Raw genomic sequence first — 15,454 nt, 5'->3', positions numbered from 1 at the left:
TGCATGCATAATTTTCTTCCTCATATAATATCATATCACTTTGATTTTATTCAATTCCTAAATATATAATTTTTATAGGATGTATAAAACCAGGTATTAAGAATGTATTTATCGTTTGTTCTATTTGATGTATTATTATTGTATGTGATGGGGATGGGGCTTGTGTGCCATGGCTTACATGTAGATGTCAGAGGCAGATGTTGACTGTCTGTTTCCAACTTTCGTCATCATTTCCAGGGATTAAACTCATGTTCTTGGGTTTGCATTCAACGTTTTTTTCCTTAAGGCATCTAGCTGGCCTATGTATCCTTTCTTTCCCAGAAAATGGATTTAATCTCTGTTTTGGCAAACATCACGGTGAAGACTTTAGAATTTTCATATCTGAGGGGGCATGGTGGGCAACTGAAGGAATATAAATGAAGTAGATTAATGTCTAGAAGATAGTAAATGCCTAATGTGACAACACTGTCACTTTATGACTCGCTTAATATTAAGAATATTTCTTACCTGTACAGACTACAATTATATTCCAATTTATGCAGAGATGTTACTTTTCATTTGCTGAAGTCTCAGAGAAAAACAGCTCAAATTCCATAAACAGTTGTCAACTATTCTGAACCACAAACAGCCTAGATTTTTGTTTAAACATACATCATAATGTTATAGCCACCATAGGACTTTTCATCCAGCTTGAAGGTGTAGGTGTGTGGGCTTCCTCCTTCACTGCAGAAAGACATCAGCGAAACAGTGACTACTTCTTGCTTGGTTTCAGATCCTATTCTCAATAAAGAGGGAGCCAGATATGAGTCATCTAGAAGTCTCTGTAGAAATCTTCTCATCTGTCACTTGCCTCTTCAGTCTGTCCCAATGTTTGTGTTACTCAACGCATTGCACTTCCTCTTTTCACAAGAGCTGAAGTGCAGGAATCAGCCATCTAAAGCACTGACATAAAGGATTTTTTAAAAGCCATAACTTTTGGATGCTCACCTTACTAGACCTGAATGGAGGTGGGTGGTCCTTGGACTTCCCACAGGGCAGGGAACCCTGATTGCTCTTTGGGCTGACAAGGGAGGGGGACTTGATTGGGGAAGGGGGAGAGAAATGGGAGGCAGTGGAGGGGAAGAGACAGAAATCTTTAATAAATAAATAAATAAATAAAATGCAAAAAAAAAAATCCAAAAAAAAAACCCATGACTGTTGGGAAAAGCACATTATTTTTTGCAATCTTCAAGCAAGGAGAAGCATTGTAACCATGACACAACCTTTAAATGCGAACGAGAGGAAGTTAATGAATAAAATACTAAATTCCGTAGTTTAAAAATACTTTTTAAATAGTAACCTTTTCAGTTAAACATTTTTTTTTAATATCAAATGTCAAAAGATTTTCTGCTTCTCTACCATCTATAGCTTTGGAGTTTCTTGTATAACTTGACAAAACTGTAGAGCAAAGCAGACAAAAGCAGACCAAAGGATTGGTATTTGACGCCTGATGCACACTCGAGTCAATTCTTATCTAGCAAGAAAAAGATAAAAAAAAAACATCTGACTGGTGTTCTCATAGCAATGAGACGTTCCCAAGATGCCTTGCGTCCACTGACTTTCCTATTCTGCCACGCATATCTGTTTGTGTATTGCTGCAATGGCTAACCATAAGGCTACATGTACTTCACATAGAATACATCAGCTACAAATACGGTTAAGGGATCATTAAGAATGAAAATCTCGGCCTGCTGAAATAGCTCAGCAAGCAAAGTGTTTGAGGATCTGAGCCCCATTGCCAGAATCCATGAAAGAACCCCAGGCCTGGCCATTCGACTCCCAGTGCTGGGGAGATGGAGACAGGCAGACAGCTGGGAACTTATGGCCCTCCATTCTAGCCCAGTCACCGAGTCCCTAATTCCAATGAAAGGCCTTGTATCAAGAAACAACAAAGAAATGGACAAATTGTACACAGAGTTGCCCTCTCCCCTCCATATGCATTGAATATATGGACACATATCTCTGTATGAATATGTTGAATATGTTTTGCACATACATAAATACACATACATGTACATATCCTCTTTCTCCATAAATACACATATACAGACATACAAAAACAACCTAAATCCTTACTTTCAAATGGACATAATATTTTTAAGCGACTTATTGCTCAGCTTGTGTTTTCTTGACATTCATGTTGTGCATTTGATTCTTCTGTGTGCTTTTTGGGTCTCATTCAAGTTCCTTGGGCACTGTTGACTGTGTTGACTATGCAGCTGAACATTCACCAGTGGCCCCTCAGAGTGTAAACTTTGTTCTTTAGCCTGTTCAATGGAGTCTGCAACACTTTGCTCTTCAGAGAGAGCCTGACGATGACATTAAACTGCTGACTAAAACACAATCCAAGAAAATGCGGCATTCACTTAGGCATCTATTTTCAGGAAATATGTTTTTCTGTTAGTGTTCACAGTCTGTTAGTGGTCAATATTCTCTCTAAGACGGACCTTTTCTGCCTTTGTGTTGAAAAGCTGTTTCTAGACTGTCGTGTTGATATTTATATGCATGAGAATTTAATTTAAGGAAAAGTATTTATATCAAAAAGAATGAAGTCCATAACAGATATTTATAAAATACACAATCTCAATGAAAATATTTATTAAGATATTCTTCATCCTCCCTTGTCACAGTTATAAGAAGATTGCCTATAGTTTCCTTTTCTGGAATCTCTAAGTAACCCTTTTGAAATGAATAGGGTAATTAATTTATATTGAGGTTACACAAAATCATTTTATCTTTCTCCCCAAGTAAGTGGTCTGAAATCAAAGTGAAAATCCAAAAAAACCTGAAGTATTTCAATGGCTTCTTGTTTATAGTTAGATGAATATGTCGCTATATTCTCCCTGAAAATCTTGGTCAAGATTAATGTGAACAAGGTGTCTGAGGTTTTTCTCCTATGATATTTCAACCCAATGAGTGAGACACGCCTACAGGAGACAGCAGGAGCAATCTAAAGCCAAGAACTGTCTTAAACCTGAGCCCGTGGACTAAATATATCCCTGTCAGTGCCTCCTAGGTTGCTTCATTTCAGGAGAGACTTGCAAACAGATTTCAAGCGACCCTGCCAGCTCTAGGCCAGAGTAACCTTCTGGAGGGGTCGCCTGTCTGGTCCTGGGATCTTATGAAAGTAGTCCTCATTTTGAGAATCTTGCTTTTCCCAAAGTGCAAGGTCTTCTGTTTGGTTAGGCACCAATACTATTAGTTCCACCCAAGGTGACTGAGGCACATATACCTTCTGCCCTGGGACACCATGCTCAGTAGTATTTAGATTTGAGTGGTTTTTGCTAGTTATATTTTGGATGAAGACATTTAGGTTTTTTCTTGGTTTTTGGGTTTTGAGAATAATTTTACCATTCTCATAAATTTCAGCAAAATTAACAACAAAAAAATGATAAATAGTTTAGAACTTCCAGCTAAAACAATAGGCCATTTCCTTTTGTAAAATCTGTTTGTCATCCTTGTTGATTGACAGCGTTTCCGATTGTTTTCTAAATTATTAGTCTGAACGTACTTCAAGTTCCTGTTATGTAGTATAGAAAAGGACTCTTCTCTGCATTTTATGAACTCGGATTTGCAAGCCTAGTTGTAACGGGCCAGCGAGTTCCCTAATTTACTTTCTACTCTCTTTCAGCCCAACATCTGGAATAATGATTGCATTTGAAAACAAAGTATAGGAGGGGCTCACTTAATCAGTTCCATTTGGTTCTCTGGTTCTCTGACCTCTGACTTACTTGGGCGGGAACATGGTCAAAAAAAAAAAATGAATATAGGTGATGGGTCTTCTCCAGAAATAGACCCTTGTGAACTTAATAGCAGTGATGTTTGCCTTTTTTTTTTTTTTTCAATTCCGCTGGCAACAAACCACAAACTGGGCTCTGACATTGAGTTTTTTTTTTTAAGCTTGTTTCAACTCTCACACACATAAGTAATGAGGAATTCAGGCTAGGGGTTTTCTGCTGAGGACCTTTGCTTTTCGCCAGTTGCTTTCTGAGATGATTGTAGCAACTGGTGGAGAGTTCCTTAGCCTTGCAAAGTTAAGTCAGATGTTTCTTTCCTTAACTTAAAAACGAAATAAAAATGATAATTTTTTTATCTTTCAATAGATAGGAGATGACAGTATTTAAAAAGCAACTTTTATACCAAAGAAAGTGAGTCTACGTAAAGTCAGTGCTATCTTCTAGACTTCATTTCAAAATGAATGTGTTGTTTATCAAGCTTCTTACATTTTTGTTTAATAGTATTAAAAATATGTTCAGTGGCTAATGACATTTGAATTTATGATTCTTGATATCATCTGTAATTGTCAACATTAACTTTTCAATATTTAAAATTATCTAAATCCAATTTGAGTTCTATTTTAAATTGTCTACTTAAATATGTTTCCTTTAAATGGTGACAAGGAGCATTCTTAGTGAGCACTGATAGGGTGAGGTTGGTTTCTGCAAATGGCTTCTTAATCTTATACCAACAGTGTGTTTTGTATGCAATTTGTTATCTGTTACTTTTCCATGTTATTGGCTTGTTGTTGAACTTTCAATGCACAACTTTTAGTGAACTTGATTTCTCTCTACATGATTAAATATACATGCATTAAATATACATTTGCCAAGCACTTTTCTTTAATGAACAAAGATATTTTATTTGCTAAAAAGGACTGGGTTACTTCAAACAATGACCTAAAGTTTAATTAGTGTGTATGTATTAGTATATAATTTAATATTAAATGTAAAATAAAAAGGAAAATTAATGCCTTTAAAAAATTCAAAAAAATTGTTTCAAAATATTAGTAAGTCATTTCCATAATTCCTAATTTTGAGTTTAAAGTATAGGTAAATCATTCTAGGTAAGTTGACTATCTAATTAAATTACATTATAAATAAGTATAAATGGCATAAATTCTTTATAATTAATTTAAATTGTTTTTGAAAATGTAAGTGTTCCAGGACTTTTCAGTCCTTTGTGAGATGATTTTAAGTAGGTAATGCCTTTTAAAAATGTAGGAAAACATTGTTGTAAATATTGTTTTATGAATAAGTAAGAACAAAATCTTTTAAAAGTTTTACAAGTTGGTTCTCCAGGAATCTTTGAGAGTCTATAAATGAAAAATAATGTAAAATAAACTTTCTACCAAGATAATTGTTAAAGCAGAATAATAAACTGAGTTCAGATTATCAGATAACAGGTTGGCCTGGGGAAAAAATTAAATTTAACAATGGGAATGGTGCTTGTACAGAGCGTACTGAAAACTTTGGAATTCATTTTGAATGTACTTGTTGTTTCTCTTATCTTTAATGAAGATTGTGGGTTTTTTCAATTACTTTGCATGAATTTGTGTTATTTGCCTATTTTGCTCTTAATTTCCTGAAGAAATCAATTATGTTACTATTTTTGTAATTTAATCCAAGATATTAGAGTTAACTTACTAAAATCTCAAGTAACATGGTTTGAGGGAGTGACTAATTCACATATTCATTTTATTGAAATTTGAAAATATTTATGTATTTTATATGATTATATTTAGTGGGATTTTCCAAATCATGCCATTGATCAACATGAAGTAACAGCTATTCCTGCATTATGGTTGCTTAAAATGATATTACATAATACCCCAAACTCATTATGTGTAAAACTTAATTTCTTATGGTGGGATTATCAATACATTATCATGTTTGATTTTATTGAGCCCTTGCAATCTTACTTAATCTACTACAACTCAGAGAAAACAGAATCAAAGCTAATTTATGAAAACCTAGAAATAAATATTTATTTTTTAATTTCAGATTTCAAAGCCTGAATACCTTCTAACTATAGTAGAATTTAGGGCAGAGAAAGAAACACTAATAGCATTCCTACTTAGGGATAAATAATTAAAATATTCTTACCCATGGCTTGTATCTCCAGTCTCCATTTATGTGTTAAAGGAGACAGAGCCTAGGTCATTGCTATGTCTATCCATTGTCAACAATTGTCAACGAAACTCAGCTTATAGAAACCATAAAAATTGATTCCCAGGCTTGGGAAAGAAGGTAATACTTTTGGATCATCAACTAGATATTCTTTGAATTTGTTGCTCATTGAAGAGATCTTCCTGCTGTTAAGTTTAAGCCACTGTGTCTAAAGAAATCATTGAAAGATTGTAGTTCTCCTTTGTTCTGACTCTAAAAGACAGACTTACTTTGCATGACTTGGGTATCATGTGCATAGTAGAAACTCTTTATTGTTTACAAAAGATTAGCACCAAGACAAGTTTTATTGTAATTTGCTAAGTTTAATTAAGTAGAATGATTTATGAACATTACAAACACCTGTTTATGTTTGCTGAAATGTTCACTTTCATATGATCTATTAAGATGTAAATGGACATGAGAAATACAAAAGATTATAGTGACTTCAATGAGGCAAGGTATTAGAGATCACCTTATCAAGATATTTCTAAGTTTTCTGCAGAATGCTTGAGTTCTGCAGTGGTGGTTTAGAACCCCTGGGAGGCATAGCTGAAAGAAAGGCCATAGTTCTTCCCTTCTTCTACCACTTAGTTCTTCTATGAGCTTTTGTTTAATACCAAAACATATGTGCAATTTAACCCGAGTGTTCTGTTTCTACACAAAAGTTTAGAAAGTTGGCCTCAGGTCCTTTGTTTCAGCATGATCTAGTATTATCAGATAACTGAACTCCTTTGTGTGGGTTTGAGTATATATTTTGTGTTTATAGAATCATGACTCTCCAAAGGCCAGTAGACATGGTGGAAGGTAAACGTGTGAAAAGGACACAATACGTTGTGAAAATTCCATTCTCACACTCATCCCCAGCCTGTTATTCATTAAATCTCCCCTCATGGCATTGTCACATAAGGTTATCTTGGGTAGGTGCTGCTCTTTTCTTGGGTACAGAAGATTCTCCATGAAGAGAATGGCAGTTTTGGCAGAGTCTTGTGGCCTTGTTTCCTGTAAAGTGGAAGAAGCTTTACATGTAGAATAGGAATTTTCATCTGTCAGTAGATGATAAATCCAGTAAAACCTGTGTCCCAATCTGACGCTGAAACATTTTCACATTTCACTGCTCACATCTCCAAAAGTGCTACCTGTGGGCCATGCCTCTTCTGGGTGGAGTTTCCGAGGGAACCCAGCTTGAAGCACACATGGGAACAATTAGAGAGTCTCAGGAGAATTTGCGCCACTGCTTAGCCTACTTGCCAGAGAGGCTGCTTTTAGCTCATCCTACCTCAGGCTTTGCCGAGTCTCTCCGTTTCTCCTTGCTTCCCCATGGAGTGGAAAGGCATTGTGCTTCAAAGTTCATGACAACAGGAAGAGGAAGAAGAAGACCACTTCCCTTGCTTCTTTTAAAGACCTTGTAAACTATAAACTCCATTCAAAAGTCCAGGAAGAGGAATCTGTATGTATTTAATACACCAGATAGGAGATAGAAGCTGATCCACCTTAGAGTCAAGACAGGTATGTAACGAGTGACATTTTAGATCCTGCACCCTTTGCCCCTCTTCTTTGAGATTAGTCCAGAGAATTCTCTGTTCTTGGTTATTCTTTGCTTTCTAAATTTCAGTGCTTCAAGCCATAAATAATTTATTGCAAATAATAATCTTCACTAAAGAATGGATTTTAGGAAAATTAATCTAAGATATGAAATGAAATGGCCTATTGTAAAACATGAACAGCTCTGCTATTGAGAAAATGTCATTTTATTAGACCCAAATTTTGTGTTCCTTTATAACTGCATTTACAGAAAGTTGTTAAAACAAAACACTGCTTTTCTATGAAGATAAATATGGATGGTCAAGCTGCAGGCTAGACTGTGCTAAACTGAGCATTTATTTCTTCAGATCAATGAAACACATTCTGTTTAATTTCATGAACTATGAGAAAAAATATGATTTCACAATGAATTCCTCACTACTCATATGTCAAGGAAGTAAGTAAAACTCAAGCAACGTGTATCTTCCCTAATTTTAGGGAAAATTCAGAAACTGTATGATGATACAATGTAATGATAATGAATCAGTCACCAAAAAATATAAATTGGTGGACAAGCTAATATCTTCCACTCTGTAAAATAGTGACACATAGTTGAAAGCATGTTTAATAAATAGTTACATTAATATTTACTTAACTATGATCCAACAAAATGTATTTCTTGATACTTTTGTTTACTAAGAAATTTGATTCAGCATCAGTGATGTGTGGAATGTCTCACTTCAGTTTGAAGCAGACAGAACTCAGACTGTACCCAAATCTTTCTATTGCCCAATATACTGATGCATGTGTCCTAAGATTGATTTCTAGGTGTTACAGAGCAGGCTCTGTTACTTGGATGCTACAGTAGGTGCTACCCATCTTCTATAGAAACTCTTTCCTATCATGCATTAGGATAGCTAAGTAAGAAAAGAAGATTCTGAAAATGTATCTTCACAACTGTATTTTAACATAGAATTGAACAAAGGATGAATAAGGGTACATCTAGTTCAAAAGAAACATTATTGTGATTTCAAGGTCATTTTATGCTCTACTTGTCAGAATTGGAAATGCTTTTACTGAATCATTTCTAGCATTTATTTACAAAAGTGTGTGTGTGTGTGTGTGTGTGTGTGTGTGTGTAAAGCTTGCAGGATTCAATTTTCTGTTTTGGCCTTGTAGGTGCCAGGATTCACTTGTAAAACTTGACGGATAAGTGATCTTACACACTGAGCCTTCTCTCTGCCCCAAAGAATATTTTAATGATATTTAATGATATGGGGCATTAAATAACTTTCCAAAAGCAGTAACTATGTGTCTTTACTTAGATTTAATTTGTATTTGCTAAACTTCTTGGGTGCTGTGCCCAAGTTGAGCCCCGCAGAGAGAGCACTGGAATCCAGTCAAGTCCAGAATGCAAAAGCAAGGTTTATTCTTTCCAGCCAGGCTGGGAGCTCAGATGCACAGCACCGTAGGGAGAGCTCCTGTTCCTAATTTGCGGTTGACATATATAGGCATCAACCACAAACCAGGTTTACTCAGGGTCAAAGGGGCTGGTTTTGCTAGATACAGGGGGTGGGCTACTTCTGCACACGCTCTTTCCCTGTAAGCAGCTACTTTTGCTTTTGTGCATGCCCCGCCCCCCCCCCCCCCCCCATCCTCCTCCGAGCAGTTACCTCTGCTTCTGTCTGAACCACAAAGCTGGGTGTCAACAGGTGGCTAGATGCTAGGAGTACTTCATGATTTACACTTTTGCAGAGGTTCATGCTTTCAACTAGCTCTTGATGATTCAAAGTTTCTTGAACCCAGGGCTTTAACTAACTCCTGATCAAGCAATGTTTCTTAAACTTTTCCATGTCCTTACACTATAGAACACAGAGTACCTGTCCTGTCCTATGATCGTGTGCCACACTGTTAGATGCACACGTTCTTAAAGATTTTTTCTTAAACAAGTCTAAGAAGTGTTAAGCAGAAACAGAGTTTATCAGGAGCAAAGGTCTCTGGGTTATCACACCGCTACGCAATCCTACTTGTGAGACCTTTAGTCTCCCAGGCGACAACAGGAGAACCACCAAACACGGGTGAAGGACCACTTCTGCTACTTATATTGGAAACTACTGATTTCACTGTAGATCATATTTGAAATATTAGAAAAGTCAAGAGCGGCTGGATCTTTTCTTCACTGTTACCTGGAAGGAGGGTGAAAGATCAGGTTTTATCTCATCTCCAGGGTCTTATCTCTACCGCGCCAGCTGGGTCGCACTGCTGTGATTGCTGCCTCACAGATTAGGATTCTTGGTTTACAGCAGGTAATCCTCACAAGTTCTCGGGTTGGTTGAAATGCTGTGTTTCCGGAAAAGTCTCAGCTTTACAAAAATGTCAGGAGTGAAGCTAGGCAAAGGGAAGCCCCACAGGTTACAGAGGGTGCATTGTTGTCAGGAAAGATTCTGTACCATTTATTCTCCTTCATCTTTGTGTAATATGGCTATATGAGGTGTTGTCAAAGCGGTCTCTGTGTGTCTCGGTTTTCTCACGGTTCTGTTGACATCTGTGTTCCTCTTGGCCATGGACATTTTGCTGTGAAACAAAACTGTTCTGAGGACAAATCCACAGTAGACAGTGCGCTAAGGAAGGTGAAAGACCCTCATAAAACTGTCACTGAACCCAGCTTCCTCCTCAAATATTGATAAAACTTTAATAATTTTGTTGCAGCAGAATCCAATGATTCCGTAAATTGTTTTCTGTCAAAGTTGCATGATAAGCACATAAAACAGGGTCTCACAAATTAAACTGACTACATGACGTACATATTAACAATAATACCTTATTTAAAGGAATTGGCAAGGATCCATACATAGGGAAAAAATGAATGGCACTACAATTGGTTATGTAAAAGACTCTTTAAGAAGAACAAAAGGAAAGCCTAATGCTAAATCTATACACAAATAAAATATGTGTGTACTCAAGTTCATTAACCATATTCTACCAAACGTCATTAGTGATTAAATTATAAGTCATATATACTTTCAAAAGTTTACTGAATATTTTCACAAACTTAAATGCCAGAAAAGTGGAATTTTCTTTAACACGTACAACTACATTTAAAAATATAGTAGTACTAATTTTGTGATAATGCGTTGTTCCTCTGCTTTCTCGTTTTGACAGGTAGCTTCCAAATGCTTTGAAGTTTGATTCTCTCTGAGCCCCACCAGCCTATTTCTTGCAAATAGCCACTGCCGTTTGTTTATGAATAAGGTATGTTCCCGTTGCCTTGATGCTTTGGCAGACAGCGAATATCAGGCCAGCCACATTTGGGTTTCAGGAGGATCCCTGGCAGAATGTTTACCGTTCTGTTTGGGTGCAGAATGTAGATAGGCGCGGGAGAGGGTAAAGGAGCACCCTATGGTAAGGTGGTAGGGAGCTGGAGAATGAAAATAAGTACACATGGTTCTGCTTAGATAAGATAATAATATGTTAATTACCCAGGGAGGAAATTACAAAACAGAAGAATTAGAAAGGGCGGTGGGGAAAGCAGTCTCTTTGATATTCTCTGCCTCTAGTGGGATTTTAGGAGCAAGAGTGGGGAGAAGGACATAGAAAACCAGCTTGGTGAGCCAAGCAAAAAATATTTGTTTCTCGTTAATGGGCAGAATTATCTGTTCTGGTGGCATGCTTTCATTGTACTTTGATCTTTTTGTGCTGCTACGTAAGCTCCTGCTTTATGACATTGTCCCAGTGGCAGAATCAGGACACGCAGAAAACACAGTAATCATACCTGGCCGTTGCTGAGAACCGAGTGCTCCACCGTGATTCTTCACCTGCACGAGGAAAATGGGCTGCAATCGGAACTGTGGGCTCATCACCGGAGCTGTCATTGGAGCAGTCCTGGCTGTGTTTGGGGGCGTTCTCATGCCAGTAGGAGACATGCTTATTGAGAAGACCATCAAAAAGGTACAGGTGACCGAGAAAACCTGCTGGGCCTTTGCTTGTTCTATTATGTCTCTGTGGATGTTGTTCTGGATGCTGGTTTTTGTGTTACCTGGCCATTTTGTGCATTGGGTAGGAAGGTGATGTTACCCGCTACAGCCCCACATGATGAAGTATGCCTTGTGAAACATCACAACGGAATACAAAATTAACCTCCCGAAACTCTTATGAGTATAGTATAAATTGGACATGAATGTATTTCTAAGTTTAAGTATAGAAAATTTTGATAAAACTTCAGGTAACAGTTATATGATTTAGTAGAAATAATTATCTTCATGTTTGGAGAGTACACTGTCACGCTTTTGAATAGAAATAGTATATTTTTAATAATATTATAATAGAAGTTGCATTTTCATTAACAATAAGAAAATATGTGAATCTATATGGGTGTACATGTTAAAAAGTTTTTATTATTGAATTAGGACCCCTGGAAAACTCCTCTTTTAAATAGTGAGAATAGTCATTACTAATACATAGAATCAGTGTGTACTCACATGAGGATCTGGTTCTCTCGAACGTTCAGGGAAAATGTTGTTATATAGGGGGCACATCTTGTCATACATCAATAAGTTGGAGTTTTAGCTCAGATTGGAATGATTTAAGAAGATGGATATATTCATCGTCATCTCTCAACCTAGTTTGTTTTACTTAGGTTCACATTCAAAGGAAGTTTAATGAATTGAAGATTTCCCATGTATAACGTGGGGAAGCCCATCTACTGTCATCCTGCAGGATAGCTGGAAATTCAAGTGGTGTAAGCAGTTTGGAAATAGTGGTCACAAATGAAATAAAGCTCTCTCCATCATAGTGAAAGGCCAGGAAAGGACTGTTGCACCTGTCCTGCCCAGAGGTACCTGTGCTCAGTTGAGAAACTGTCAACCAACAGTGGCCAAGAGCCATAGCCAGGAGCATTGACCTCAGTTCCTAGACTGGTTTGATCCTAGCAACCTAGATAGACAGTAACTGTACTGCAGCAAGGAAAGTCAAATTAATGTTAATTTCCACTGGAATTTCAATTACTACCAAGACCTTTAGTCTCTCATCCATTCTTTAATTTTTGGCACTGTGGCAATCCTTGAGATATCAGCAAATTTCATGTCTATTCATAGCAGCATTGGCTTAATGGAATTAACGTAAAAATGAACTTCAATTATAGTTATTCACAAATAGATGTTACTACTATGGGATTTTGCTTTCTTGTCGTTACAAATGCTAAATCTGTAAGGTGAAAGATTCTCTCCCACTGAGTTCCTTTACTGCCATCTCAGTATGCAGAGTGTCGAAAGTAAGAATTCCTACACCACACACACACACACACACACACACACAGTTGCTTGATAACTAATCGATGATCATCTCTTCTTACATTTCTCCAGCTGTTTACATTTAATAAAATGCATGCTATATTTTACAATACAAGTATTGAAATATACATGCTATGTACAAATTATACGTAATTTTTTTATTGAAACGTAGCCCCTTCAATGGCCTCTCCAGTTTTGCTTGGTAGTATTATTGATGTAGAATTACAAAGAAGGGTGTGGGTGGGAGAGGAGATGGAACTGCCGCTGCTCTGGCTCTTTCTTTTTGGTCCCTTGTGGTTTCAACCTGGATCATTGCAGAGCATCACCTGTGTCAACACACGGACCAGAACTTTCTTGTGAACAAAAAGTCACAATCTCCCAGGAAACAGCATTATAGACTAACATGGACAATGGCTGAATAGTTAATCTTTTCTTTATGTAGCACAATTAAATCACATAACCTTTCTTGAGTGATACATGAAAGCTAACACCATTTTATATTAAATCTTTAATAATTTGCTCAGAGATCACAAAGAAAACTTATGAAAAGAGAGTTTTATTTTATTTATAGAATGAATAATTGGGAGCGAGCAAAATAAAACTTTTTCTCAACCAGTATAAGAAATATCTAAGAAAATGTGTGTCTTGTGAAAGAATATGGACAAAGCTTTGAAAATATAGGGCTAAATTACGTATAATATTAAAAATAAATGTTATGTAGGAAGAAAAATAAATTATTCATGGAGATTGAAGAAGACACAATGAAATTTTATTTGATTTTGAAGAAGTATTTAATATGAAAAGCCCGTAAAGGATTGTGTTGCGATTTTCAAAAGGACTGATTAACAGCAAGGGAAAGCTGCGGGATGCAGCTGAGTGCACTTAAGAAGGAACAGGTCAAGGTCTCTGTGGAATGCAAGCTAGGAAGGCTAGAAAATCAAGTAGTGGACAGCTCTAGGAAACAGTGCCTTCAGACACAATAGGCACAGGCACATATGACCTCACAGAGACTGGCAGGGTCAGACGACTGCCAACGCTCAAAATAGACAAAACCGCAGCCCAGAGAGGAGAAAATGGACACAAAGTCCCATCCCTTACACAAAAGCTATTTACAATTGATTTCTGCTGGGGAAGAAAATAAAAATCACTCTTCTCCAATGGAGTTCACCGAGTATTTAAACTACACACCAGGATAGGTTCCATGCCAACAAGTAGTTGGCCAAGACAAAATGGACTCAGTGTTTCATTGTACACTTTTTGCTTGGTTTGGTTTGGTTTAGGTTTTTGTCTTGGTTTGTCTTATTGCTTTTATTTTGTTTCTTTGTTTCAATTTTCACTTTTTACAGAGAGAGAGAGAGAGAGAAAGAGAGAGAGAGAGAGAGAGAATATGAAGTTGAATCCATAGGGTGGGGGATAGGAGGGAAGGCTCTGAGAGAAGTTGGAATTAGGGGAGAGAAAACAATCAAAATATATTGTATAATATTAAAAGATAGAGAATATCGCAGGATTACTAGAATAATAAGAGAGTTGGGGATAATGCAATATACTTAGATTTGTGACATTTTAAACACTATGAAAAAAGTAACTAATTGGTGATGTAAAGAACAGTTGGTATATTATTTTTAGAATAATATAAGAAACACAAATGACTAAGAGTATTACTAAGAGCTTCCCATACAAAATTGATTTAACTTTCATAAATAAACATGTGGATATAGATAGATAGATAGATAGATAGATAGATAGATAAAATTTGATCTATTTTTACAGTCTTCTAAATCAACATTCCATCTTAAGTAGTAGATATGAAAAATTAGAGACTAAGTGATATAACCTTGAATACTATGACCCTAGAATGAATGTGTTTGGGAATTGATAACATGAAATCTTCAAAAGAACAAGGATTGTGGGACAGAACCTCTACACAAGTGAGATTAAAATTACTTTTATAGAAATATCTTTATTTACAGGCTCATTATATTGCCAAAGGACTAAAATGGTAATGCTTTATAAAAATTGGTGGAGTCCGAGATACATTATTATTTTCAATAGGAGGACTAAGTCAGGAGAGAGAGGAATAAATGTGACATTCCATAACATGCCCACCTAATTTGTTGATGGAAATAGATACCCAAAGAGGTGAAAGGCACAGAGGTTTTATAAGTGGCTTGATGTGAACATCAGTCTGTATTCAAAGGTCAGAGTTCTAACAGATTTGATGATTGCTGCGAGGTTACAGATAAAACTAAACAAACACATTGCCTTCTAAGAGTTGAGTGTCCACAGTAGCAGGATTGCTTACTACAGACTTTTGCATAGTCAAAAGCAAGGAGAAACAGAAAAGGAAAAGAAGCTGGGTTTTATGAAGAAACAGGAATAGGGAGTATAATTTCCTAGAAGTTAAGAGGAAAACGGATATAAAGGGAAGCTGAAATGAAATGTTTTTTGGCTGATGAACACTAAATAAGCAGTGGCTAGGGACTGTGCAGACAGCTCTCCTGGTGATGTATTTGCCAAGCAGACATGAGAACCTGAGTTCAATGTTCAAACCCTTGTAAAATCCCTGCCACAGTAGCTTGTACTTATGATCTCAGCCATGGAAAGACAGAGCCAGATGTCTGGGGAGTTCTGGCCAGCAGTCTAGCCTGAGCTCCAGGTCAA

At 36.7% G+C, this 15,454-nt stretch overlaps 1 protein-coding gene across 6 annotated transcripts in view; it reads left to right on the top strand.

Moving 5' to 3' along the window:
- The window catches only part of LOC121434774 (platelet glycoprotein 4), a 79,376-nt gene that overhangs the window by 39,586 nt on the left and 24,336 nt on the right, over window positions 1-15,454 (top strand). For 3 of the 6 annotated variants that reach the window (XM_041633740.1, XM_041633738.1, XM_041633741.1), the window contains 2 exons: window positions 10,668-10,757; window positions 11,239-11,453. In XM_041633740.1, the coding sequence (XP_041489674.1) occupies window positions 11,334-11,453 (120 nt within the window). In that variant the 5' untranslated portion in view covers window positions 10,668-10,757; window positions 11,239-11,333. Of the gene's footprint in view, window positions 1-10,667; window positions 10,758-11,213; window positions 11,454-15,454 lie in introns of all 6 variants that reach the window. The other 3 variants (XM_041633742.1, XM_041633739.1, XM_041633743.1) reach the window with 1 other exon arrangement.

Source organism: Microtus oregoni, unplaced genomic scaffold, assembly GCF_018167655.1.
Source record: "Microtus oregoni isolate MIOR12 unplaced genomic scaffold, Mior012 000044F_ref0000062, whole genome shotgun sequence".
Taxonomy (NCBI): Eukaryota; Metazoa; Chordata; class Mammalia; order Rodentia; family Cricetidae; genus Microtus; species Microtus oregoni.
This window is presented reverse-complemented; position numbering and strand designations above follow the sequence as displayed.